This window comes from Trachypithecus francoisi, unplaced genomic scaffold (assembly GCF_009764315.1).
Source record: "Trachypithecus francoisi isolate TF-2019V2 unplaced genomic scaffold, Tfra_2.0 Lachesis_group14, whole genome shotgun sequence".
In the NCBI taxonomy this organism is placed as follows: domain Eukaryota; kingdom Metazoa; phylum Chordata; class Mammalia; order Primates; family Cercopithecidae; genus Trachypithecus; species Trachypithecus francoisi.
Window position 1 is genome coordinate 60,001,772 of NW_022681459.1, and position 25,202 is coordinate 60,026,973.

The window sequence follows — 25,202 nt, forward strand, 5'->3', positions numbered from 1 at the left end:
TTTTTTTCTTGGCTCACTGCAACCTCTGCCTCATGGGCTCAAGGGATTGTCCCACCTTAGCCTCCTGAGTAGCTGGGACTACAGGTGTGTAGTCCCACCATGCCTGGGTAATTTTTGTATCTTTTTTGGTAGAGACAGGGTTTCACCGTGTTGCCCAAGCTAGTCCTCTTGAACTCCTGGGCTCAAGTGATCTGCCCACCTGGGCCTCCCAAAGTGCTGGGGTTACAGGCATGAGCCACCATACCCAGCCAATGATTATTTCTCTAAATGCGCAAACACCTATGCAAGGCTAGGAGGATCACAAGGAATCAGGGAAACATGACAACACCAAAGGAAGAAAATAAGCTTCTAGTAAATAATCCAAAGAGATGGATATCCATGAACTGCCTGATAAAAATTTACAATAATTGTTTTAGAGAAATTCCACAAACTACAAGAGAACACAGATAAACAATTTAATGAAATCAGAAAAGAATACAAGAACGAAATGAGAAGTTCAGCAAAGATAGAGGAAAATTAAAAAGAAACATTCTGGAGCTGAAGAATACAATGACTGAACTACCAAATGCAATACAGAACTTCAGAAGATAACTCAAGTAGAAGAAAGAATCTGCAGACTCAAAAACAGGTTATTTGAGATTATCCAATTGGAGGAGAAAAGACAAAAAAGAACTAAAATGCATGAAGAAAGCTTACAGGATTTATGAGACACTATCAAGTGAACAAATATACACATTATGGGGTTATGAGATGAAGAAGAGAGAGACAATGGAGTAGAAAGTGTATTTGAAGAAATAACTAAAAAGATTTCCCAATCTTTGGAGAGAAATAGACATCCAGACTGAAAAAGCCCATAGGACCCCAAATAGGTTGAACACAAGTCTACAACAAGGCACATCACAATGAAACTGTCAAAGTCAAATTTTGAAAGATGCAAGAAAAAAGCAACTTGTCATTCAAGGGAATCCCTATGAGATTATCAGATTCCTCCACAACAATTTTGCAGGCCAGGAAAGAATGGGATATTTTCAAAATATTGGCATAAAATGGCAACCAAGAATACTATACCCTACAAAGCTATCCTTTAAAAATGAAAGAGGGCTGGGCGCGGTGGCTCAAGCCTGTAATCCCAGCACTTTGGGAGGCCGAGACGGGCGGATCACGAGGTCAGGAGATCGAGACCATCCTGGTTAACACAGTGAAACCCCATCTCTACTAAAAAATACAAAAAACTAGCCAGGCGAGGTGGCGGGCGCCTGTAGTCCCAGCTACTCAGGAGGCTGAGACAGGAGAATGGTGTGAACCCGGGAGGTGGAGCTTGCAGTGAGCCGAGATCCGGCCACTGCACTCCAGCCTGGGCGACAGAGCCAGACTCCGTCTCAAAAAAAAAAAAAAAGAAAGAGATAGTCTTTCCCACATAAACAAATACTGAGTTTATCACCATTAGACCTGTCTTACAAGAAATGCTTAAGGGAGTTCTTCAAATGGAATTTAAAACATGCTAATCAGCAACGTGAAAGCATAAATCTCACAGGCAAAGGTAAATATACAGTCAAATACAAAATAATGTAACACTGTAATGGTGGTACCCAATTTACCCATAACACTAATACAAAAGTTGAAAAACAAAAATATCAAGAATAACTATAACCAAAAAATTTGGTAACAGATTCACAATATAAAAAGAAGTAAACTCTGACTTGAAGAATACATAGTGGAGGGAGTGAAGTTTTTGTATGCAATTAAATTTAAGTTATTGTTAAATTAAAATAGATGGTTGTAACTGAAAGAAAATGTAGCCAGGTACGGTGGCTCATGATTTTAATCCTAGCACTTTGAAAGGCCAAGGCGGGTGGATCACTTGAGATCAGGAGTTCGAGACCAGCATGGCCAACATGGCAAAACCTCATCTCTACTAAAAATACAAAAATTAGCCAGGTGTGGTAGCACACACCTGTAGTCCCAGCTACTCGGGAGGCTGAGGCACGAGAATCACTTGAACCCAGGAGGCCGAGGTTGCAGTGAGTGGAGATCATGCCACTGCACTCCAGCCTAGGTGACAGAGTGAGAATCAATAAAATAAAATAACAATAATAAAATAAAATAAAATAAACATATATACAAGAGTCACAGGAACCACAAAGAAAAACCCTGTAGTGTATACACAAAAGATATAGACAAAAGAAGAATAAAAGCAAACCAAAACAATCATCAAATAACAAAAGAAAAGGAAGAAAACAAAAGAGCTACAAAACAGACTGAAAACAATTAACAGAATGGCAATATTAAGTCCTCACCTACTAATAAATACTTTAAATGTAAATGGATTAAACCCCCCCAATCAAAAGGCATAGAGTATGGATTGAAAAAAAAAAAAAGATGGATTAAAAAAAATGGATTAAAAAAAAAAAGATCCAGCAATATGCTGTCTACAAAAGGCTTACTTTAGCTATAAGGACACTCAGACTAAAGGTGAAGGGAGAGAAAAAGACACTCCATGCAAATGGTAACCAAAAGAGAGCAAAAGTGGCTATACTTGTATCAGACAAAACAGACTTTTTTCTTTGTTTTTAAAGGCAGAATCTCGCTCTGTTGCCAGGATGGAGTGCAGCAGCATGATCTCGGCTCACTGTAACCTCGCCTCCAGGTTCAAGCGACTCTCCTGCCTCAGCCCCCTGAGTAGTTGGGACTACAGGCGTGTGCCACCACGCCCAGCTAATTTATATATTTTACATAGAGATGGGGTTTCACCACGTTGGCCAGGATTGTCTTTATCTCTTGACCTCGTGATCTGCCTGCATCAGCCTCCCCTCCCAAAGTGCTGGGATTACAGGCGTGTGCCACTGTGCCCAGCCAAAACAGACTTTTAAGTCCAAAACTGTTACTAGGGACAAAGAAAGTCATATAATGATAAAAGTTTCAATTCAACAGGAAGCTGTAACAATTATAAACATGTATGTACTGAACATCAGAGCACTTAAATATATAAATCAAATGTGGACAGATATGAAGAAAGAGGTTAAAAACAATGTAATAGTAGGAGAATTCAATACTCCACTTTTAATATTGGATAGCACATTCAGGTAGACAACCAATAAAAAGCAACTGACTTGAATAACACTATACACCAAATGGACCTAACATACAGAACTTTCTAGTCAACAGCAGAATACAATTTCACCTCAAGTATACATGGAACATATTCCAGGATAGGTCACATGTTAAGTCACAAAACAAGTCTTAACAAATTTAAGAAGATTGAAATAATACCTGGTATCTTCTTAGGCCACAGTGGAATGAACTAGAAATCAGTAACAAAAACAAAATAGAAAAATTCACAAATTCATAAAAACAATACACTCTTGAACAACTGGATAAAAGAGGAAATCAAAAGAATTTTAAAATATCTTGAGACAAAAATAAAATTCCAACTTTTAAAAATTTACAGGAATCAGCAAAAGCAGTTCCATAAGGGAAATGTATAGCATTAAACACCTATATTTAAAAAGAAGGAAGATCTCGATCAGGCAAGGTGGCTCACACGCCTGTAATCTCAGCACTTTGGGAGGCCTAGGCAGGCAGATCACTTGAGGTCAGGAGTTCAAGACTAGCCTGGCAAACATAGTAAAACCTCGTCTCTACTAAAATACAAAAAATTAGCTGGGCATAGTGGCAGGCACCTATAATCCCAGCTACTTGGGAGGCTGAGGCAGGAGAATTACTTGAACCCAGGAGGCAGAGGTGCTGAGATTCCACCACTGCACTCCAGCCTGGGCAACAGAGCAAGACTCCGTCTCAAAAAAAAAAAAAAAAAAAAAGAGAGAGAGAGAGAAGACAGATCTCAATTAAAGAACTTAACTTTGGCCAGGCATGGTGGGAGGCCAAGGTGGGTGGATCACTTGAAGTCAAGAGTTCGAAACCAGCCTGTTCAACATCGTAAAACCCCATTTCTATTAAAACCACAAAAAATCAGCCAGGCATGGTGGCGCCTGCCTGTAGTCCCAGCTACTCTGGAGGCTGAGGCAGGAGAATCGCTTGAACCCAGGAGGCGGAGGTTGCAGTGAGCTGAGGCTGAGCCACTGCACTCCAGCTCTGGGTAACAAAACAAGACTTCATCTCAAAAAAAAAAAACAAAAAACAAAAAACCAGATACAAAAGAAAACAAAACAAAAAACACACCTAACTGTACAAATCAAGAAACTAGAAAAAGAGGAACAAACTCAACCCAAACTTAGCAGAAGGACAGAAATAAGAAAAATTAGAGTGGAAATAAACAAAATAGAGAACAGAAAAAACTAAGAGTTGGCTTTTTAAAAAGATCAACAAGCCTTTAGCTATATTAAAAAAGAAGATTCAAATAAATAAAATCATAAATAAGAGACATTACAATGAATGACACAGAAATAAAAAGGATCATAAAGGACTATTATGACAACCTATATGCCAATAAATGGAATAACCTAGAAGAAATGGATAAATCCTTAGTAACACACAAACTACCAAGACTGAATCAAGAAGAAACAAAGACTGAGCAGACCAATAACAAACAAGGAGTTGAATCAGTAATCAAAAATATTCCAGGCTGAGTGTGGTGGCTCACACCTATAATCACAGTACTTTGGAAGGCTGAGCCAGGAGGATTGCTTGGGCTCTGGAGTTTGAGACCAGTGTAGGCAACACAGGAAGACCTCATCAATACTGGGAGGAGAAAAAAAAAAAAAAAAAAAAAGCCTGTAATCCCAGCACTTTGGAAGGCCAAGGCAGGTGGATCACCTGAGGTCAGGAGATCAAGACCAGCCTGTCCAACATGGCGAAACCCCGTCTCTATTAAAAAAAATACAAAAATTATTCAGGCATGGTGGTGGACACCTATAATCCCAGCTACTTGGGAGGTTGAGGCAGGAGAATTGCTTGAACCCAGGAGACGGAGGTTGCAGTGAGCCGACACTGTGCCACTGCACTCCAACCTGGGCAACAGGGTGAGACTCTGTCTCAAAAAAAAAAAAAAAATTAGCCAGGAATGGTGGTGTGCACCTGTAGTCCCAGCTACGTGGGAGGCTGAGACAGGAGGATCACTTGAGCCCAGGAGATTGAGGCTGCAGTGAGCAATGATCACACCACTGCACTGCAGCCTAGGCAACAGAGTGAGACCCTATTTCAAAAAAGAAAAATAAAAATTCAACAAAGAAATGCCCAGGACTGGATGGCTTCATACAATAATTCTACCAAACATTCAAAGAACACTAGCCCTTCTTAAACTCTTCCAAAAATTAAAAAAGAGAATGCACTCCCAAACTCATTTTGTAAAGTCAGCATCACCCTGATTCCAAAGCTAAAGATAACATAAGAAAATTACCAGGCAATATCCCTGATGAACATAAATGCAAAAATCCTTAATAAAACACTAGCAAACCAAATTCAACAGCACATTAAAATGATTATACAACATAATACAGTGGGATTTATCCGTAGGATACAAGGTCAGTTAACATATGAAAATCAGCCAATGTGATAAATCACAATAAGAGGAATGAAACACAAAAAACAGATGATCACATCAGTAGACCTAGAAAAAGCATTTGACAAAAGTCAACATCCTTTCATGATAAAGACTCATAAAACAAGTATGGAAGAAACTTACCTCAATGCAATATAGGTAATTCATGACATGCCCACAACTAACATCATGCTCAATGGTCAAAGACTGAAAGCTTTTCTTCTAAGACCCAGAACAAGGAAAGGATGCTCACTCTTATCACTGTTAATCAACATAGTACTGGAAGTCATAGCCAGGGCAATCAGGCAAGAAAAAGAGAGGCTTCCAAGTCAGAAAGGAAAAAGAAAGATTATTTTTGCATGCCATGATCACATACATAGAAAACTCAAAAGACTACACACACATACTCTGTCTCTCTCCCCCCCACACACACACCTCCCCCCAAAACTGGTAGAACTAAATGAATTCAGTAAAGTTTCAGGACACAAAATCAACATAAAACTCCATAGCATCTCTATATACCAAAAATGAACTATCTGAAAGGAAAATTGAGAATGCAATCTCATTTACTTTAGCAACAAAAATTTGAAAATACTTAGGAATTTATGGGACTCAGCAAAATAAATGACACAAATAAATGGAATAAAAACAAAAGTAAGTGGAAAGATATCTCATGTTCACAGATTGGAAGAATTAATATTGTCAAAGTGTCCATACTACCTAAAGCAATCTACAGATTCAATGCAATTGCTATCAAAATCCCTAATAGAATAAAAAATCCTAAATTCATATGGAACTACAAAAAACCCTGAATAGGCCGGGCGCAGTGGCTCAAGCCTGTAATCCCAGCACTTTGGGAGGCCGAGACGGGCGGATCACGAGGTCAGGAGATTAAGACCATCCTGGCTAATCCGGTGAAACCCCGTCTCTACTAAAAAATACAAAAAACTAGCTGGGCGAGGTGGCGGGTGCCTGTAGTCCCAGCTGCTGGGGAGGCTGAGGCAGGAGAATGGCGTAAACCCAGGAGGTGGAGCTTGCAGTGAGCTGAGATTCGGCCACTGCATTCCGTCTCAAAAAAAAAAAAAAAAAAAAAAAAACCCGAATAGCCAAAGAATTTTTGAACAAGAACAAAAAGCTGGAGACATCACACTTTTTTTTTTTTTTTTTTTTGAGACGGAGTCTCGCTCTGTCGCCCAGGCTGGAGTGCAGTGGCTGGATCTCAGCTCACTGCACACTCCGCCTCCCGGGTTTACGCCATTCTCCTGCCTCAGCCTCCCAAGTAGCTGGGACTACAGGCGCCCGCCACCTCGCCCGGCTAGTTTTTTGTATATTTTAGTAGAGACGGGGTTTCACTGTGTTAGCCAGGATGGTCTCGATCTCCTGACCTCGTGATCCGCCCGTCTCGGCCTCCCAAAGTGCTGGGATTACAGGCTTGAGCCACCGCGCCCGGCCAACATCACACTTTCTGACTTCGAATTATCTTACAAAGCTATCACCAAAATAGTATGGTGCTGGCATAAAAACAGACATAGACAAAATGGAACAGAACAGAGAACCCAGAAAGAAACTCACATATTAATGAACAACTTTCTTTGACAAAGGTGCTAAGAACACACAATCGGGAAAGATAATCTATTCAATAAACAGTACTGGAAAACCTGGATATCTACACACACACACACACACACACACACACACACAAAAGAAATCTGACCCCTATCTCATACCACACAACAATCAACTCAAAATAGATGAAATTCTTAAATGTGAAACTTGAAACTGCAAAATTCCTGGAAGAAAACATTGGGAAAACCTTGACATTGGTCTTACAATAATTTTCTCAATATCACACCAAAAGCACAGGCAATGAAAGAAAAAATAGATAAGTGGGATTACATCAAACTAAAAAGCTTCTGCAGAACAGAAGAAATAATCCAAAAAATGAAAAGTAACCTACAGAATGGGAAAATAATGTTTGGAAACTATATATCTGATAAGGGATTAATATCCAAAATATATAAGGAACTCATACAACTCAATGCTAAAAATACAAATAACTGGATTTAAAAATGGGCAAAGAACCAAAATAGATACTTCTCAAAAAAGGAAATTCAGATGGCCAATAAGCATATGAAAATGTGTTCAACATTTGTAGTCATCGGGTAAATGCAGATCAAAACCATAATGAGATATCACTTCACACCTTTCAGGCTATTATCAGAAAGATAAAATATAACAAATGTTGTCAAGGATGTGGAGAAAAGAGAACCCTTGTACACTGCTGTTAGGAATATAAATTCAAACAGCCATCATGGAAAAAGTAGGAAGGTTCCCAAAAAATTAAAAATAGAACATACGGCCGGGCATGGTGGCTCATGCCTGTAATCCTAGCACTTTGGGAGGCCAAGGCGGGCGGATCACGAGGTCAAGAAATCTAGACCATCCTGGCTAACATGGTGAAACCCCATCTCTACTAAAAAAAAAAAATTACCTGTGCGTGGTGGCGGGCACCTGTGGTCCCAGCTACTCTGGAGGCTGAGGCAGGAGAATGGCATGAACCCGGGAGGCGGAGCTTGCAGTGAGCTGAGATCGTGCCACCACACTCCAGCCTGGGCAACAGAGTGAGACTCAGTCTCAAACAAACAAACAAAAAAAAAAAAAATAGAACACATGATCAAACAATCCTACAGGATAGTAAAAGGATATCTGTATTCCTATGTTCACTGTAGCATTTTGTGCAATAGTCAAGACATGGAAACAACCTAAATGTCCTTCAATGGATGAACAGATAAAATGTGAGTATACACACATACAAAATGGAATATTATTCAGCCTTTAAAAAAGAAAATCCTTCCATTTGTAACAAAATGGATGAAGCTGGAGGAAGTTATGTTAAACAAAATAGACAAGACACAGAAAGAGAAATACTGCATGATCTCCCTTTTATGTCAAATCTAAAATAGTCAAACTATGGAAACAAAGTAGGATGGTGGATGCCAGGGGCTGGGAAAAGGGGGAAATGGAGGACGTTGGTCAAAGGGTATAAAAATGGTAACTATATACAGGTAATAGATATGTTAATTAGTTGGAATGTGATGGTCATTTCACAATGTTTCACAAAAATTCAGTTGTAAACCTTAAATATATATAATTTTTATATGTCATAAAAATTAAATTATCACAAAACAATTTAAAAGACAAAAAAGTGATTCACCAACTGTGTTTAATAGCTACATATTAATGACGGCAGCAGCAGGCCATCTGGAGCAGCTGCTGCCATCATGCTGGCTGCAACAACTAGGCATGGCCAGGGCGGCATGCTCCATGAAGAAGGCAAAAGCCAGGGATAAGCGGGAGACCCGCCCCTTCCAAGTTGAGGCAGGAACTCCCTGGATGCTGCTGTAGCCGCCCAAGCCATGGCTGCAGACCCTGGCATCCCTGCATTGTTGGGGGCCCAGGAAGGCCCCCCTTGCCCTTGCCGGCATGGAAATGCCTGTTCCTACTGCCTAGCTTCTCCCTGCCTTCTCTGATCTCAGAGCAAAGTTGGGCAGTGCTGACTCAGCAGCCTCCTGCCGCCTCGGCCCCCTCCAGATTTTGGGCACCAATGATCATAGAAGGAAACCGAGGGGAGCTGAGAGCAGCTTGGCTTGGCACCTATAGCCTGGGTACCATGAATGGCAGGAGGCAGACAGATTCCTGAGTAGAAGGGGATGGGTCCCTGGTGAGGTCCCACCTGCAGGCCAGGGAGGGCTTGAAAGCTGAGGATCAGGATGCCAGTCCCATGGACTGGCATGAGAACTTGTAGTGCCTTTTCTGGGCCTGCCCATGGCCCCATATGGACCAATCGATAACGCATTTCTTCCCCTCTGAGGCCCATAAAAGCCCTGGGCTCAGCCAGAGCTAAGCAGATGTTGGACAACCAGCTGCAGGGAGGAGCTACCCACTCCAGGACCTCCTCTCTGCTAAGAACAGCAGACATCAGGATAACCAGCTGCAGGGAGGAGCTACCCACTCCAGGGCCTCCTCTCTGCTGAGAGCTGCAGAGATGACAGGAAGACCTGCCTGCAGATAGGAGCTAGCCACTCCAAGGCCTCCTCTGAGCTATTGTCGCTCAATAGCTGCTCTTTGTCTTGCTCACCCTCCACTTGTCTGTGTACCTCATTCTCATTGCTCACCCTCTACTTGTCTGTGTACTTCATTCAATAACTCTGGACCCACCAAATGAGGCTAAAAGACCTGCAACACAAACAGGGCTGAGACATGCCCCTTGCTCACCATGTTGTGGACAAAGAGAAGAAAAGAAGAGCTGCGACCCTTTGGGAAGCTCAGATCTGGGAGCTCTCTGAGCCAGGGCTGTGACTCCCTCCTTGGGGCCCTACGGTTCCTGGCATCTCCAAGTTTCTGGGCACCACCTTTTCCCTGGTGCCAGCTGTGGAAGCTGCTTGGAGTGTGACTGGTCCAGCTGCAGCCTGGCAGAGAACTGGCACCCATGCTGGTAACTGAAGCTGACCACCCCACTGCAGCAGCTGGCATATCTGACTGAACAATAGCCAGACCCCACGCTTCCCCACACCCCCCTTGTCACTCCACGCAATCTCCCTTGGCAGGCATGGGATCCAGGCCAGTAGCATGAGCCAAGTGCAGCTTTCCAGTCCAGGTGGGTGGAATGAACCCAGTGGGCCCAAGCAAAACTTGGGCAGAGGTGCCACTTGGCCACAGAGGTTTCTGGCCAGAAAAGTGACACCCCAAAGATACCATAACATTAATAACTCAATTAATACCCTGTTTTATTATTTATAATAAATTCCAATTACTAAAAATTACACAAGTTTCTTATATTGGCTGCTAAATCACATATCTAAACTAATCAAACTGCTGATCACATCTGTATAAACCCTTTCCCTTTGACAGAACCCTTTCTTTCTAATCCATTTTGGAAGCTTCAAAAAAAGTTTATTCTCTAGCAGTCCATGGTTGTCTGCCCCACCCTCTTCAGGTTCCAGAAGACTCTCAAGGCAAAGGCCAGGAAGACTACCGTATGTTTCATTTCCTACCTGACAATGAGGTAATCTGTATAACAGAAAAATTTTTTACATTATTAATTTGAATTGGGCTTCTACATTTTATACATATACATACATGATTTTCAAGCAAGCAACCAAGTGTTGGGCAAGGAAAGCCAAGTTAACATGAAGGCAAAGGCTTTCTATTACCTTTTGTGTAAACCCAAATCCTGAGATTTGGATTAGGGTAGATGCTTAAGAGATTAAGGTGATGCAGACCAACAGCACAGCTGAGAGGCAGAATCTGGAAGTTTAAGGAAGGAATTGTGAGATTCTCAAGGATAAGGAGGGCTTTGGGGTCCTACTCCCCAGCTCTAAGGAGCAATATGGTACACAGAGTTGGATCTCTGACACGCTGGTTCTAAGCCCTACCATTCTGGGGTCCCAAGGAAACAAGCTTTTAGACTTGATGGGACTGCCAGGACTGGATAGTGGCTGTTTCAGAAGCAGTCTGATGACCAGAAGAACCTTCTCAGCATCTTGTTGCCAAATAAAATCTGGATACCTTTGCATAATCTTAGGATTTGTGAGAAGCCCACCAACAAAGCAGATGGTGGTGGGGACCTTGGTAACAGAAATAAATTTACAGAAAACAAAGACATGCAATATTTCTTGAACATATTAATCTATGGATTGAAAAATTGGCCAGGCACAGGCCGATGCCTGCAATCCCAGCACTTTGGGAGGCCGAGGCGGGTGGATCACTTGAGGTCAGGAGTTCGAGACCAGTCCGGCCAACATGGTGAAACCCTGTCTCCACTAAAAACACAAAAATTAGCCGCGCATGGTGGCAGGCACCTGTCATCCCAGCTATTCGGGAGGCTGAAGTAGGAGAATCACTTGAACCTGTGGGCCAAAGGTTGCAGTGAGCCAAGATCGTGCCATTGCACTCCAGCCTGGGCGACAGAGCCAGACTATCTCAAAAAAAAAAAAAAAAAAAAAAACAGAAAGAAAATCACACCAGCTAGATTTCCTCCTGATACCTCAGGGTAGCTGAGCCAGGAAGGTTCTGCTCCAGCAGGCTCGGGAGCATCCACTTACCCATGAAAAGAAGTATTTGGAGGTTCATTTTAGGGGCCAATACCAGATAGCCCAGGACTAAAAGGTCTTATTTTTATCCCTTTATATTTCTAATAGGAAATGAAAGAGTAGACAACAGAGTATAGTTTCTGTATTGCAGCTGGGGAAGAGACAGGAAGAGCGGAATCCACCAGCACAGTGAATGAGTCAGAAAGAAAGTACTCAAAATGTCAGTGAGAAGCTGAGGAACTCACATGAGTGCTTTGAGCATGCAAAAGGCTCAGCTGAATTCTGACTGGATTTGTCCTAAGCAAAGCAAAAACCAGGGTCCTTTGAATCTACGGGACACAAAGCTCTTATAGAACAAATTCGACTGAGACTTTGGGGAAACAACTGCATCAGACAGTGGGAACTAACTAACAGTGGGTGTGCCACACAGCACCACGTGGGTCCAACCTGTGGCTCCATTTGCTTCTATCCTTACAGTCACAGCCTTTGGTTTTATTGGGGCAGTTTGGTGGACCAGGTAAACAGGTACCCTTTGCACAGGAGAACATGGTGGAATTCCACCTTTAAGAAACTTGCACCTGCTACGCTTTTCAGGTAACTGGACCTCACCTCAAATCTACCTGGTACAAGTATAATTAAAATTAAGAGCAGAAGAGAAGTCTAGTTTGTGTTCTTTTAGAATTCTAATCCCCCCCAAATTTTTTTTTTTTTTTTTTTTGAGATGGAGTCTCGCTCTGTCACCCAAGCTGGAGTGCACTGGCCACATCTCAGCTCACTGCAAGCTCTGCCTCCCGGGTTCATGCCATTCTCCTGCCTCAGCCTCCCGAGTAGGTGGGACTACAGGCGCCCGCCACCTCGCCCGGCTAGTTTTTTGTATTTTTTAGTAGAGACGGGGTTTCACCGTGTTAGCCAGGATGGTCTCGATCTCCTCACCTTGTGATCCGCCCGCCTCGGCCTCCCAAAGTGCTGGGATTACAGGCTTGAGCCACCGCGCCCGGCCTAATTCCCAAATATTTGCCAGATATTTGTTACTCGGAAAACTTTCTGATATAAAAAAGGCCTCACCCATTCACCTTGTTCCCAACTTACCGTCACATTCCAGCAGACACTGAAAAGCTGAACAAGGGAAACCTTATCCCTGCTCGAGTTGGTTGAGTTTCTCCTCTCTTTCTCTCCTTGTCACTGTTGCCCACGTACTGTAGTTTGGAAGAAAAGAAGAAACTCTTAAAAATATCTCATTATTTTCCTCCAAAAATTTTAGGGATAAAAGCACCAGATCCTATGACCCATGTCTGAGATCCAATATTGCCTGGATTCCCTGTTTGGAAACTTTAGAGAGGTTTACCATCACACTTTCTCTTTTCACTTCTTCCCTTCATGCCAGTTGCTTGGGCAAAGTGGCTGTCCTTGTGTTTTGACATTCCAGCTTCCTGGACCCGTAACTCTATCCCAGTAATTTCTGAGAGAAGCAGCAGCTACTTTCTATATATTATATCTTCAAGATGTCCCACACTGCTTTCTGTAAATTGGACATAAAGCTCTTTTTTTGGAATGGAAGAATCATCTTTTGACTTGTCTTCATTTTTGGAAAGAGCTTTAAGGTCTAGCATACTTCTGATACCTGAAGTCCATTCTAATTATAATATCCCATAATTCCAGAAAGTGTTTCTCAAAGTTTGTTCCACTGAACAAAATGTTTACTGAATATTCTAAAATCAAATAATTTTGAAAAAACTGTAAATTTTGAAAATCTCCCCTTCTTGGACATTATGTCCATTAGTATAGTCAAGGCTCTAAGAAATTGTAAAGAAACCAGTTTTCTTGTATTTTTCAATTATATTTAACCCAGTTACTCCATTTCACATAAAACCCATTAATATCTACCTGACTTCCTTAAGAAAGGCTGTCCTTGAAAACATGGGAGCATCTGGTTTCCTAATTTTCACAACGCAGATCAATCAATGACTCTAAGCTGTGTTAAAAAAAGCATTTAAAACTTTTAAAAAGCTCCATATACAAAGAAGTTAATCACGAAGTTGTAATAACAAAAACCTGGAGGCCGGGCGCGGTGGCTCAAGCCTGTAATCCCAGCACTTTGGGAGGCCGAGACGGGCGGATCACGAGGTCAGGAGATCGAGACCATCCTGGCTAACACGGTGAAACCCCGTCTCTACTAAAAATACAAAAACTAGCCGGGCGAGTGGCGGGCGCCTGTAGTCCCAGCTACTCGGGAGGCTGAGGCAGGAGAATGGCGTAACCAGGGAGGCGGAGCTTGCAGTGAGCTGAGATCCGGCCACTGCACTCCAGTCCGGGCGACAGAGCGAGACTCCGCCTCAAAAAAAAAAAAAAAAAAAAACCTGGAAACAACTCAAATACCTAAAAGAGGGATTGAGAAAATACATTATGGTGTGACTGTGTCACAGAATATTATGTGGTCACTAACAATATTTACAAGCAATTCTTAAAAACCTATGAAAATGTAAAATATCTGGTGAAACACTATATAGCATGATTTCAACTACATATAAGAAATATGCATAGAAGGCCAGGCGCAGTGGCTCATGCCTGTAATCCCAGCACTTCAGGAGACTGAGATGGGCAGATCACTTGAGGCCAGGAGTTCAACACCAGCCTGGCCAACATGGCCAGACCCCATCTCTACTAAAAATAAAAAAAATTAGCAGGGCATGGTGTTACCTGCCTGTAATCCCAGCTACTCAGGAGGCTGAGGCACGAGAATTGCCTGAACCTGGGAGGTGGAGGTTGCAGTGAGCCAAGATTGTGCCACTGCACTCCAGCCTGGGTGACAGAGCAAGACTGTCTCAAAAAAAAAAAAAAAATGCATAGAAAATATATTGATTTAAATGTCTTCTGGGTCAACTGTGCACAACACCTGGCTTTTTTTTTTTTTTTTTTTCCTCTCCCCTAGAGACAGGGTCTTGCCATATTGCCCAAGCTGATCTTGAACTGGCCTCAACTGATTCTCCCACCTTATCCTTCCAAAGTGCTGGGATTACAGGCATGTGCCACCACACCTGACTACTAATGTATTTTTAAGGCCTCCCTTTTAAGTGGCTTGATGAGCCTACAATAAGATAAGGAAAGGCCAATGAAATTAGGAACTTTGCCTACCTTGCCAGTGTGGGAGAATGGTGAGCTCTGAAGGGGCTAAAAACCTTGAAACAGTCTAGAATAGTGGTCCTCAGCAGGGATGGTACTGCCCCCCAGGGAGCAATTAGGAAATAAGTAGGAGCATTTTTGGTTATCACAATTAGAGGCCATAATTGGCATTTAATGGGTGAGGAGTCGAAGATCAGAGACATCCTGAAAGGTACAGGGCAGTACCTTAATTGTCCTGTGTCTCCTGACTTTCTAATGGCTCTCCAGCCAGTGATGCAGGTGAAGCACGTTTATAATCATTTGAGCCTAGAGTCTAACTCTGTTTTATATTACTTTAGTATATACAGAAATTTTCAGGAATTCCAACACTGTGTAAATCAAGGGAAGACTAAACTTTGTTTTATTTGGAAAATTTTCAAAGGTTGTTCACCATTTTGGAGAACAATATTGCGAATAGCAATGGTATTCAAGTCACCAAAGCAACATATTCATATCAGTTAGCATTTCTAGTCTTTATACCTATGGTGACGATGTATATGGGAGTGAACCCTTGATTACTTCAGTATGTCTTCTAGTGTGGTAGAATCTGAGCATTTATGTATTAAAACACTTAAAATTTTACTACAAACTCCTTTTATTTCCTCTACCACATTTATGGCATATTAATTTTGGTTGAAATGGTGTGGAATCATATGCAATTATCTACAAACTTCATTGAAGTGAAGGAGACATTACAAAATATTTGTTATAAATATACAAATATAAACGTTATAAAATATATTTGTTATAAAATGGGGCATTCAGTCTGATGAGGCTGAAAAATCACTACAATATATGCTCCCTACAACTTGCTTTTCTCCTTATCAAGTATTAGAAATTTCTGCATACGTAGTATGGGCATTCTGCATACGTAGTTTCACCGTGTTGTTTTCAGCATGCATCTTAGTGCCTAGCAAACAGAGCATAATAAATGTTTCTTGAATGAGAATGGGAAGACAGGAACCTTGAATGCGAGTGTGGAAAAAGTTATGCTTAAAAATGCAACCCAGGCCGGGCGCAGTGGCTCAAGCCTGTAATCCCAGCACTTTGGGAGGCCGAGACGGGCGGATCACGAGGTCAGGAGATGGAGACCATCCTGGGTAACCCGGTGAAAACCCGTTTCTACTAAAAAATACAAAAAACTGGCCGGGCGAGGTGGCAGGCGTCTGTAGTCCCAGCTACTCGGGAGGCTGAGGCAGGAGAATGGTGTAAACCCAGGAGGCAGAGCTTGCAGTGAACTGAGATCTGGCCAGTGCACTGTATCCAGCCTGGGTGACAGAGCGAGACTCCGTCTCAAAAAAAAAAAAAAATGCAACCCAATGTCAACCAAATTACTGGGGAATTAGCCCTACAATAGTACTCTTCCTTTAGCCAGCTACTCAAGAGTTGATTCTGCTTCTAAAATCTAGGCACAGAAGTAAAGCTTCATCTTCCCCCATAAGATTGTCCTTCTAAAGGGTGGAACAACTATCTGCGAGAAGCCTGTGATCACATACCTGAGTCCTCCTCCTTATCCTGACTTCAGTTTTAGGGTACCTCTTTGCTTGGTGAGTCTTCAAGGTTTACATCTTAGAAGGTTAAGAATGGACCTAAGAAGAGGAGGCAGAGGGAAGAGAAGCCTCGTTTTCAGGAGCCTGGGCTGCTGCAGATTCGTGAGGCCTGGCTCCAGATCCAGCAGGTGAGGCTCTGTATCCCGCAGGCAGGCCTTCATTTCCTGCAGGTGGGGCTTCATATCCACGAGGTGGAGCTCCATATCCTGCAGGTGAGGCCCTGTGTCCCACAGGCAGGCCTTCATTTCCTGCAGGTTGGGCTCCATATCCTGCAGGTGGGGCCCCGTATCTGGGAGGTGGGGCTCCATATGCTGCAGGTGGGGCTCCGTATCCGGGAGGTGGGGCTCTGTATCCGGGAGGTGGGGCTCCATATCCTGCAGGTGGGGCTCCGGATCCAGGAGATGGGGCTCCATATCCTCCAGGTGGGGCTCCGTATCCAGGAGATGGGGCTCCATATCCTGCAGGTGGGGCTCCATAGGCAATAATTGGGAATTATAATGAGAAGGAAAAAAATTCAGTTACCTTGAAGTCAAGGAATATGTGAGAAGGAAGAACTTAAAAAATAATGCTGAAGCAAACTGACGCAAGAAGAGAAGTCAGGCAGAATAATGCTAAAGCGATTTCCTCCAGCTATCACCAATTGAAGGCATATCACTTCCTGTTGTGCAGGGATTCAAATCAACATGAAAACAACCCTATGAATAGATTGGTGCATTACTTATACTTGTGCACAGACATGTGTTTTACTTAATAAAGTTTGATGATGAAAAAAGTAATACATGCTTAATGAGGACTATCCGTTTGGAAAATAAAGAGGAATGGAAAAAAGTCATCTATAATTCTACCACCAAACACTTAATATTTTGGTGTATTTCTTTGTAGAATCTCTGTGAATATTCTTTATATAATCATGATCATATCAGCCATATTATTTTTATTTTAATTTTTTTTTTGAGACGGAGTCTCGCTCGGTCGCCCAGGCTGGAGTGCAGTGGCACGATCTTGGCTCACTGCAAGCTTCACCTCCCAGGTTCACGCCATTCTCCCATCTCAGCCTCCCAAGTAGCTAGGACTACAGGCGCCCGCCACCATGCCCAGCTAATTTTTTTTGTATTTTTAGTAGAGATGGGGTTTCACCATGTTAGCCAGGATGGTCTCAATCTCCTGACCTCGTGATCCACCCGCCTCGGCCTCCCAAAGTGCTGGGATTACAGGCCAGTCACATGATTTTTAAAATCTGGCTCTTTTACTTAATATTATAAGAAATGTCTTTATACTGTTAATTTACTTCATAAATTCAAAGCTGGATAATATTTCATCATATGGATAGATGATACTTTTTGTTGTTTCTGACTTTCCAATTAACCTTACAATAAACATGAGTTTTACTTATTACCTTGGGTTACATTCCCCAAAGTGATTTAACTGGATAAAGTGAATGGACAGCTGTAAAGTTATTTTGCTTTAATCCAAAATTTATTTCAAAACTATTGTAATCAAGACAGTGTGTTACTGGCACGAGGACAGACTTAGAGACCAATGGAATAAATTAAGAGTCCAGAAATAAACCCAAGCATCTATGAACAGTTGATTTTTGACAGAATGCCAAGACCATTCAATGAGAAAAAAATAAGTCTCTTCAAAAAATGATTCTGGGACAACTGGATATCTGCATGTAAAAGAATGAGGTTCCTCCCTAACTTCACTCTACAGACAAAAATTAACTTGTAATGAATCAATGGCCTTAATATAAGACAGAAGTGGCCAATCTTTTGGCTTCCCTGGGCCACACTGGTGAAGAATTGTCTTGGGCCACATATAAAATATACTAGTACTAACGATAGCTGATGAGCTATTTTTAAAAATCTCGTAACATTTTAAGAAAGTTTATGAATTTGTGTTGGGCTGCATTCAAAGCCATTCTGGGCCATGGGTTGGACAAGCTTGATATAAGAGCTAAAACTATAAAATCCTTAGAAGAAAACAGGGATTAAATCTTCATGACATTGGATTTGGCAATGAATTCCTAAATTTTACATCAAAAGCATGAGCAACAAGAGAAAAAAGAGAAATTTGATAAAAATTAAAAACCTTTGTGCATTGAGCCATTTTTGCCTGGGCACAGTGGTTCACACCTGTAACCCACTGGCCAAGGCAGGCAGATCATTTGAGCTCAGGAGTTCTAGATGAGCCTGAACAACATGGTGAAACTCCATCTCTACTAAAAATACAAAGATCAGCTGTGCATGGTGGCGCATACCTGCAGTCCCAGCTATTCAGGAGGCTGAGGCACAGGAATCACTTAAACCTGGGAGGCAGAGGTTGCAGTGAGCCAAGATGGTGCCACTGCACTCCAGCCTGGGTGACAGAGGAAGACTCTGTCTCAAAAAAAAAAAAAAGGCATTATCAAGAATGTGAAAGAAAACCTAAAAATATTTGCAAATAATATATCTGACAAGGATTTCACATCCAGTCTATGTAAAGAATGCTTACAACTCAACAACAAAAAGACAAGCAATCCGATTTAAATTAAAAAAAAAAAAAATACGCAAAAGACTTGACAGTTCTCCAATGAAGGTATACAAAAAGCCAAAAAGCACATAAAAAGATGTTCAACATCATTAGTCATTAAGGAAGTACAAATTAAAACCACAATGAGATACCACTTCATACCCACTAGGATGGCTTTAATATATATATATATATTTTTTTTTAAAAGGAAGGTAAGTGTTGCTGAGAATGTGTAGAAATAGGAACACTTACATTTACATAGGAATGTAAAATAGTGCAGCACTGGAAAATAGTTGGTGGTTCCTCAAAAAGTTAAGAGAATTAACATATGACCCAGAAATTCCACTCCAAGATGTATATCCAGGAGAAATGAAAACATATGTCTACGTAGAAACTTATATACAAATGCTTATAGCAGCTATTATTCATAATAACCAAAAGGTGGAAACAAGACAAATGTCCATCAATGGATAAATGAATACACAAATTGTGGTATATATGTACAATGGAATATTATTCAGCCACAAAAAGAAATGAAGTATTGCTACATGCTACAACTTGGAGGAACCTCAAAAACATTATCCAGAGTGAGATAAGTCAAACACAAAAGATCACACATTGTATGATTTCTTTATGTGATATATTCAGAATAGGTGAATCAATAAAGACAGAAAGCAGATTAGAGGATACCAGGAGATCAGGGAGGGGACAATGGGGGAGTAACTTCTTAGTAGGTATGGGGTGATAAAAAGTTCTGAAACTGGACCAGGTGCTGTGGCTTACACCTGTGATCCCAGCACTTTGGGAAGCCAAGGCAGTAGACTTGCTTGAGCCCAGGAGTGTGAGACCAGCCTGAGCAACACAGTGAGACCTTGTCTCTACAAAAAAAAATTTTTTTAAAAGGCTGGCAGGGATAGCTCATGCCTGTAATCCCAGCACCTCAGGAGGCCAAGGTGAGTGGATGGCTTGAGCCCAGGAGTTCAAGACCAGCCTGGGCAACATAGGGAGATTCCTGTCTCTACAAAAGCACATAAAAATTAGCTGAGCACGGTGGATTGCGCCTGTGGTCCTAGCCTACTCTGGCTGGGGGGCACTGAGGTGAGAGGATCGCTTGAGCCCAGGAGGTCGAGGCTGCAGGGGGCCATGATAGTACCACTGCACTACAGCCTGGGTGACAAAGCGAGACCCTGTCAAAAAACAAAAAAACAAAAAAACCCACCACCTTTTGAAACTAGAGAGAGCTGATGGATGTATAATATTGTGAATACATCAAATACTGCTAAATTTTACACTAAATACCACTGAATTGTACACATTAACATGTTAATTATATGTTATATGAATTTCACCTCAATTGAAAAAATGTTAAACCCTAGCAACACTTACTTTAGATTCTGAGTATTAGATTGTAATAACCTTTAAAAACCAAGGTAACTATTAAGGTTATAAATAAGTAGCCTTTCAGTTACATACAAAACTAAAGGCCCATGGACATGCATATCAAGTTCCAAGGAGAACTCAAGAAAAATCCCATATTTTTGGGTGGGTTGGCAGCATTAGGAGACCCTTGGTGGCCCACCAGTAGGCAGTGGACCATGTTTGAGAGTTACTTCCCAGAAACCCCATTCAGTCGCAGTGGACTTTAACCGCACAACTGTTAAAGGGCCCAGGGCTTGACTCCTCAGTGAGGTTGAAGAGTGTGGCACAGGTATGATGACTGTGCTATGTGAAATGGAAACAAGGAAGTGGGCAAGAGCATATATTTTCTGCTCAGGCTATAAACAGGAAGTGACCCTTCCCACTAACAGGCGTTGCCCAAGTATGTTCCAGGTTTGTACATATCATTAAAAGTAAGCCTGAAACCAAAGCCCAGTTACTTGCTGACTTTGCCACTGGGTTTCAGTCTGAAAACAAAGTCACAGACGTAACCATTTTCCAAGCCCCTAAACCTCTGCTGCTGTTCCTGCAGGAGAGCTGGAGGCAAGCCTGCAATAGATAGATCTCTGAGCCTCTGGCATAATTTTCCACCTTCCAGGAAGAACGTCTCTGCCATACCTTACCTGAACAAGGCATGTGTGGAGTGCATATATTCCCTTCCCCAGTAATTACATAAACTCCCATAGAGCTGAACCAGTCATTTAAGGTTCTAAGTGGAAATCCTCGGGCAGCTGGAAAGACAAATTTGGCAAAATAGGAACTCTTTTAATTAAGTCAGAAGTATAGCAGATATCAACTGAACAATTAACAGAGTATTTAATCACCACCTTACATGTGTTTCCAACAATGTTCTTGAGATACAAGATAAAAAAGAAACATGGGCTGAGTGCAGTGGCTCACACCCGTAATCCCAACACTTCAGGAGGCCAAGATGGGAGGATTGCTTGACCCAGGAGTTCAAGACCAGCCTGGGAAACATGGCAAGACCCTATCTCTACAAAAATTTATTTAAAAATTAGCCAGGCATGGTGGTGCATACCTGTCATCCCAGCTACTCACGAAGCTGAGGCAGGAGGATTGCTTGAGCCTGGAAGTTTGAGGCTGCAGTGAGCCTTATTTGTGCCACTGCACTGGAGCCTCCAGCCTGAGCGACAGAGTAAGACCTTGTCTCAAAAAAAAAAAAAAAAAAAAAAATAGAACTATGACCCTTGTCCTGAATGGCATGCTTCTTAAGAGCAGAGATTGTGTCTCATTTGCCTGTGCTTATTCCAGGCCTAGCGTAGCACCTAATCATAATAGATACTCAGAAAAAACTTCTAAGTGAGGATTCTACCAAGTTGGTAAGATATATCCATTAAAGACCAATGTAAGGCAGTGTGGTACAGAACACTTTTGTCTTGTCTCCCCTCTGCATCTCTCTCATAAGAACACTTGTGACAGCATTTAGGGGCCACCTAAATAATTTACGGTAATTTTGTCATCTCAAGATCCTTAAATTAATTACATCTACAAACACCCTTTTTACAAACAAGGTAACATTCACAGGTTCTGAGGATTGAGATGGGGATATATCTGTGGATCCATTAGCAGCCTACCACACTGAGTTCTGCCTATGGCATGTGACCAGACGTAATGTACAGTTTCCAGACCTGGCCCATAAAAATTCCCAGGGGAGATCTTTATTCCCTTCTCTGTTGGCTGTACAAAGAGGCCATGGAAGCCATGGGTTAAAGATCGCAAGGACCGGCCAGGCGTGCTGGCTCACGCCTGTGATTCCAGCACTTTAGGAGGCTGAGGTGGGTGTATTGCCTGAGGTCAGGAGTTCGAGACCAGCCTGACCAACATGGTGAAACCCTGACTCTACTAAAAATACAAAAAATAGCTGGGTGTGGTGGCAGATGCCTGTAATCCCAGCTACTTGAGAGACTGAGGCAGCAGAATCGCTTGAACCCGGGAGGTGGAGGTTGCAGTGAGCCGAGCTCACACCATTGCACTTCAGCCTGGGCAACAAGAGTGAAACTCTGTCTCAAAAAAAAAAAAAAAAAAGATAGCAAGGACCCTATTACCTTGGATCCCTGAATAACTATGTGGAACAGAGCCTTCTCTTGCCCCTGCTGATTGGTCTTTATATAAGCAGTAATATCTACTGTCTTAAGCATTGATAATTTGGAGTTTATCTGTTTCAATGGCTAGAATTATTCTAATTCACTATAAATCTAAAGTTGCCCTTCTTCCCTTATCACCCTCCTTGAGGACCCTCTGTGTCCTGTGTCCTTTATAGTAATTCCAACAGTAAGTATTTTATTCACTTACAAGTTTGCTTTTTATATGACTCTAACTAGACTATAAGTTTATAAAGACTATGTGTGTCTTATTCACTGCTGCGTGTTCCTAGTTGTCTCACAATTGGGAATTTGGTTCACAATAGGTACTCAACATACATGTGTTAAAAACATAAATCAAGAGCCCTGACATATCAATTCTGCGAGGGAAAGGGAATCTTTCCTGGTCAAAGAATCAGATCATAAAGCATGATTAATAGTTAACTCCAAGGGCCTCAAGGACATTTATCTCACAAGCCCTGGCTCTTGTGGGGGCAGGTGGGGGTGGGGAGGAAGCTCCCCACATCTAAGCCATGATATAATCAGAAGACCCAGGCTGGGCGTGGTGGCTCATGCCTGTAATCCCAGCACTTTGGGAGGCCGAGGCGGGTGGATCACGAAGTCAGGAGTTCAAGACGAGCCTGACCAATATAGTGAAACCCCGTCTCTACTAAAACTACAAAAATTAGCTGGGTGTGGTGGTGTGCGCCTGTAGTCTCAGCTACTCAGGAGGCTGAGGCAGGAGAATGGCTTCAACCCAGGAGGCAGAGGTTGCAGTGAGCCAAGATCGCCCCACTGCACTCCAGCCTGGGTGACAGAGCGAGACTCTTATCTCAAAAAAAAAAAAAAAAAAAAAGACCCAGAGCAGTTCCAGACATTGGGCAAGTTCACGTAAGTTACCTAAACCCTTTTCAAGTGGCTATGCAACTGCTGAGACGCTGAACCTTCTTGGCTAGCTTTGCGGGCCAAGAAGTAGATCTTAATGAGAGTACAAAGAACCTCAAAAGTTGCCTGACCCTTAGCCCATAATCCTAAAAAAGAAGCCCTCTTCAGTACTATGAGGCCAAAAGTAAGAGTGAATTCAACACTCAGTATGCAATTGTCCTGAGTTCCCCAGATGTCTGTAGCAAAGAAGTACTAGACTTCCAAGTGTCCCCTGTCTCTGGATTTCCCACAGCTGTACTCATCTGTCTGCCAGGATAACCTGCAATCCAGTTTCAGGCTTCCAGATGCTGTCTGCACTCTGGACTACCAAGCAGCTGTGGGTTAGGTACAGCTTGTGAACTTCTTGGCCTCCTTATCTTTGCACTGTATCATCAAAGGTAACTAAAAATTTTTCTTACTTCTTAACCTCCCAGAACATGGCTCTTCCACTACCTCTCCAACATTTCACTGAAATCTCTCTTGCTACCATCAACAAACTCTAATTACTACATGCAATGCACACTTTTCAGTCCTCATTTTACCAAACATCTCTAGAGCAGCTGATACGGATGACCATCCCCATGTCTCTTATAACTTTCTCCTCCACTGACTTTTGGTATATTAAACTCACTTGATTCTCCTCATTTATCACAGTCAGCCCCTTCTCAATCTTTGCAGATTGTTAATTCCCTTCCCTTCCCTTAAATGTTAAGAACCATTGGAACTCTATCCTCAAATCACTGAGGAAGCCCATCACTCACATGGCGCCAGAGACAACCTGTGTGCTGAAGATTTCCAAATCAGTCTCTAGACACAGCTCATCTTTGGAGCTCCAAGCTGCATGTCAAGTGGCCTCCTAATGTAACTCACACTTAATATGGTGTAGGGGTCAAGAGTATAGGCTCAAAAGGACACAACATCACTTATGTAGTATTCCTGCCAAAATGTATGACCTGAATATAATCATGAAGAAACAGACAAACTCAAATTAAGGGATATTCCACAAAACAATAAGTCTATATTCTTTTAAAAACGTCAGTGTTGGCCGGGCACAGTGGCTCATGCCTGTAATCCCAGCACTTTGGGAGGCCAAGGCGGGCAGATCACGAGGTCAGGAGATCAAGAGCATCCTGGCCAACATGATGAAACCCCGTCTCTACTAAAAATACAAAAATCAGCCAGGCGTGCTGGCGTGAGCCTGTAGTCCCAGTTACTCAGGAGGCTGAGACAGAAGAATCGTTCGAACCCAGGAGATGGAGGTTGCAGTGAGCCGAGATCGTGCCACTGCACTCCAGCCTGGGTGACAGAGCGAGACTCTGTCTCAAAAAAAAAAGAAAAAGTCAATGTCATGAAAGACAAAGAAAGGCTGAGTTCCAGATTAAAGCACATGAAAGAAATAGGACAACTAAATTCAATGTGTGATCCAGAATTAGATCCTGGATCGGGGAAAAAAAGTGCTATTAGAATGAGGAACAGTAACATGACAATCATTTGAATTTGAATATAAACTATATATATGTATGTTTTTTGTTTTTTGTTTTTTTTTTTGAGAAGGAGTTTTGCTCTTGTCACCCAGGCTGGAGTGCAGTGGCATGACCTTGGCTCACTGCACCTCTGCCTCCCGGGTTCAAGCGATTCTCATGCCACAGCCTCCCAAGTAGCTGGAACTACAAGCACACACCACCATTCCTGGCTAATTTTTGTATTTTTGTAGAGACCAGGTTTCACCATGTTAGCCAGGCTGGTCTCAAACTCCTGACCTCAAGTGATCCACCCACCTCGGCCTCCCAAAGTGCCGGGATTACAGGCATGAGCCACTGCGCCCGGCTGAATATAAACTACATATTAAATAACAGTATTCTGTCAATGTTAAATTTTCTGAATTTGATAAGTACACTGAGGTTAGATAAAATGATGCTCTCATTCTTAG

General features: G+C 42.3%; 1 protein-coding gene across 3 annotated transcripts in view; it reads right to left on the reverse strand.

The window, feature by feature from the left end:
- Window positions 1–9,484: 9,484 nt before the first annotated feature.
- WBP2NL (WBP2 N-terminal like) overlaps window positions 9,485–25,202 on the reverse strand; it is a 40,341-nt gene continuing 24,623 nt past the window's right edge. For 2 of the 3 annotated variants that reach the window (XM_033233776.1, XM_033233778.1), the window contains 5 exons: window positions 20,870–20,977; window positions 16,245–16,783; window positions 12,679–12,785; window positions 10,711–10,804; window positions 9,485–10,567 (listed from right to left, as the gene is read on the reverse strand). In XM_033233776.1, coding sequence (XP_033089667.1) covers window positions 16,338–16,783; window positions 20,870–20,977 — 554 coding nt within the window. In that variant the 3' untranslated portion in view covers window positions 9,485–10,567; window positions 10,711–10,804; window positions 12,679–12,785; window positions 16,245–16,337. Of the gene's footprint in view, window positions 10,568–10,710; window positions 10,805–12,678; window positions 12,786–13,473; window positions 13,562–16,244; window positions 16,784–20,869; window positions 20,978–25,202 lie in introns of all 3 variants that reach the window. The other variant, XM_033233777.1, reaches the window with a different exon arrangement.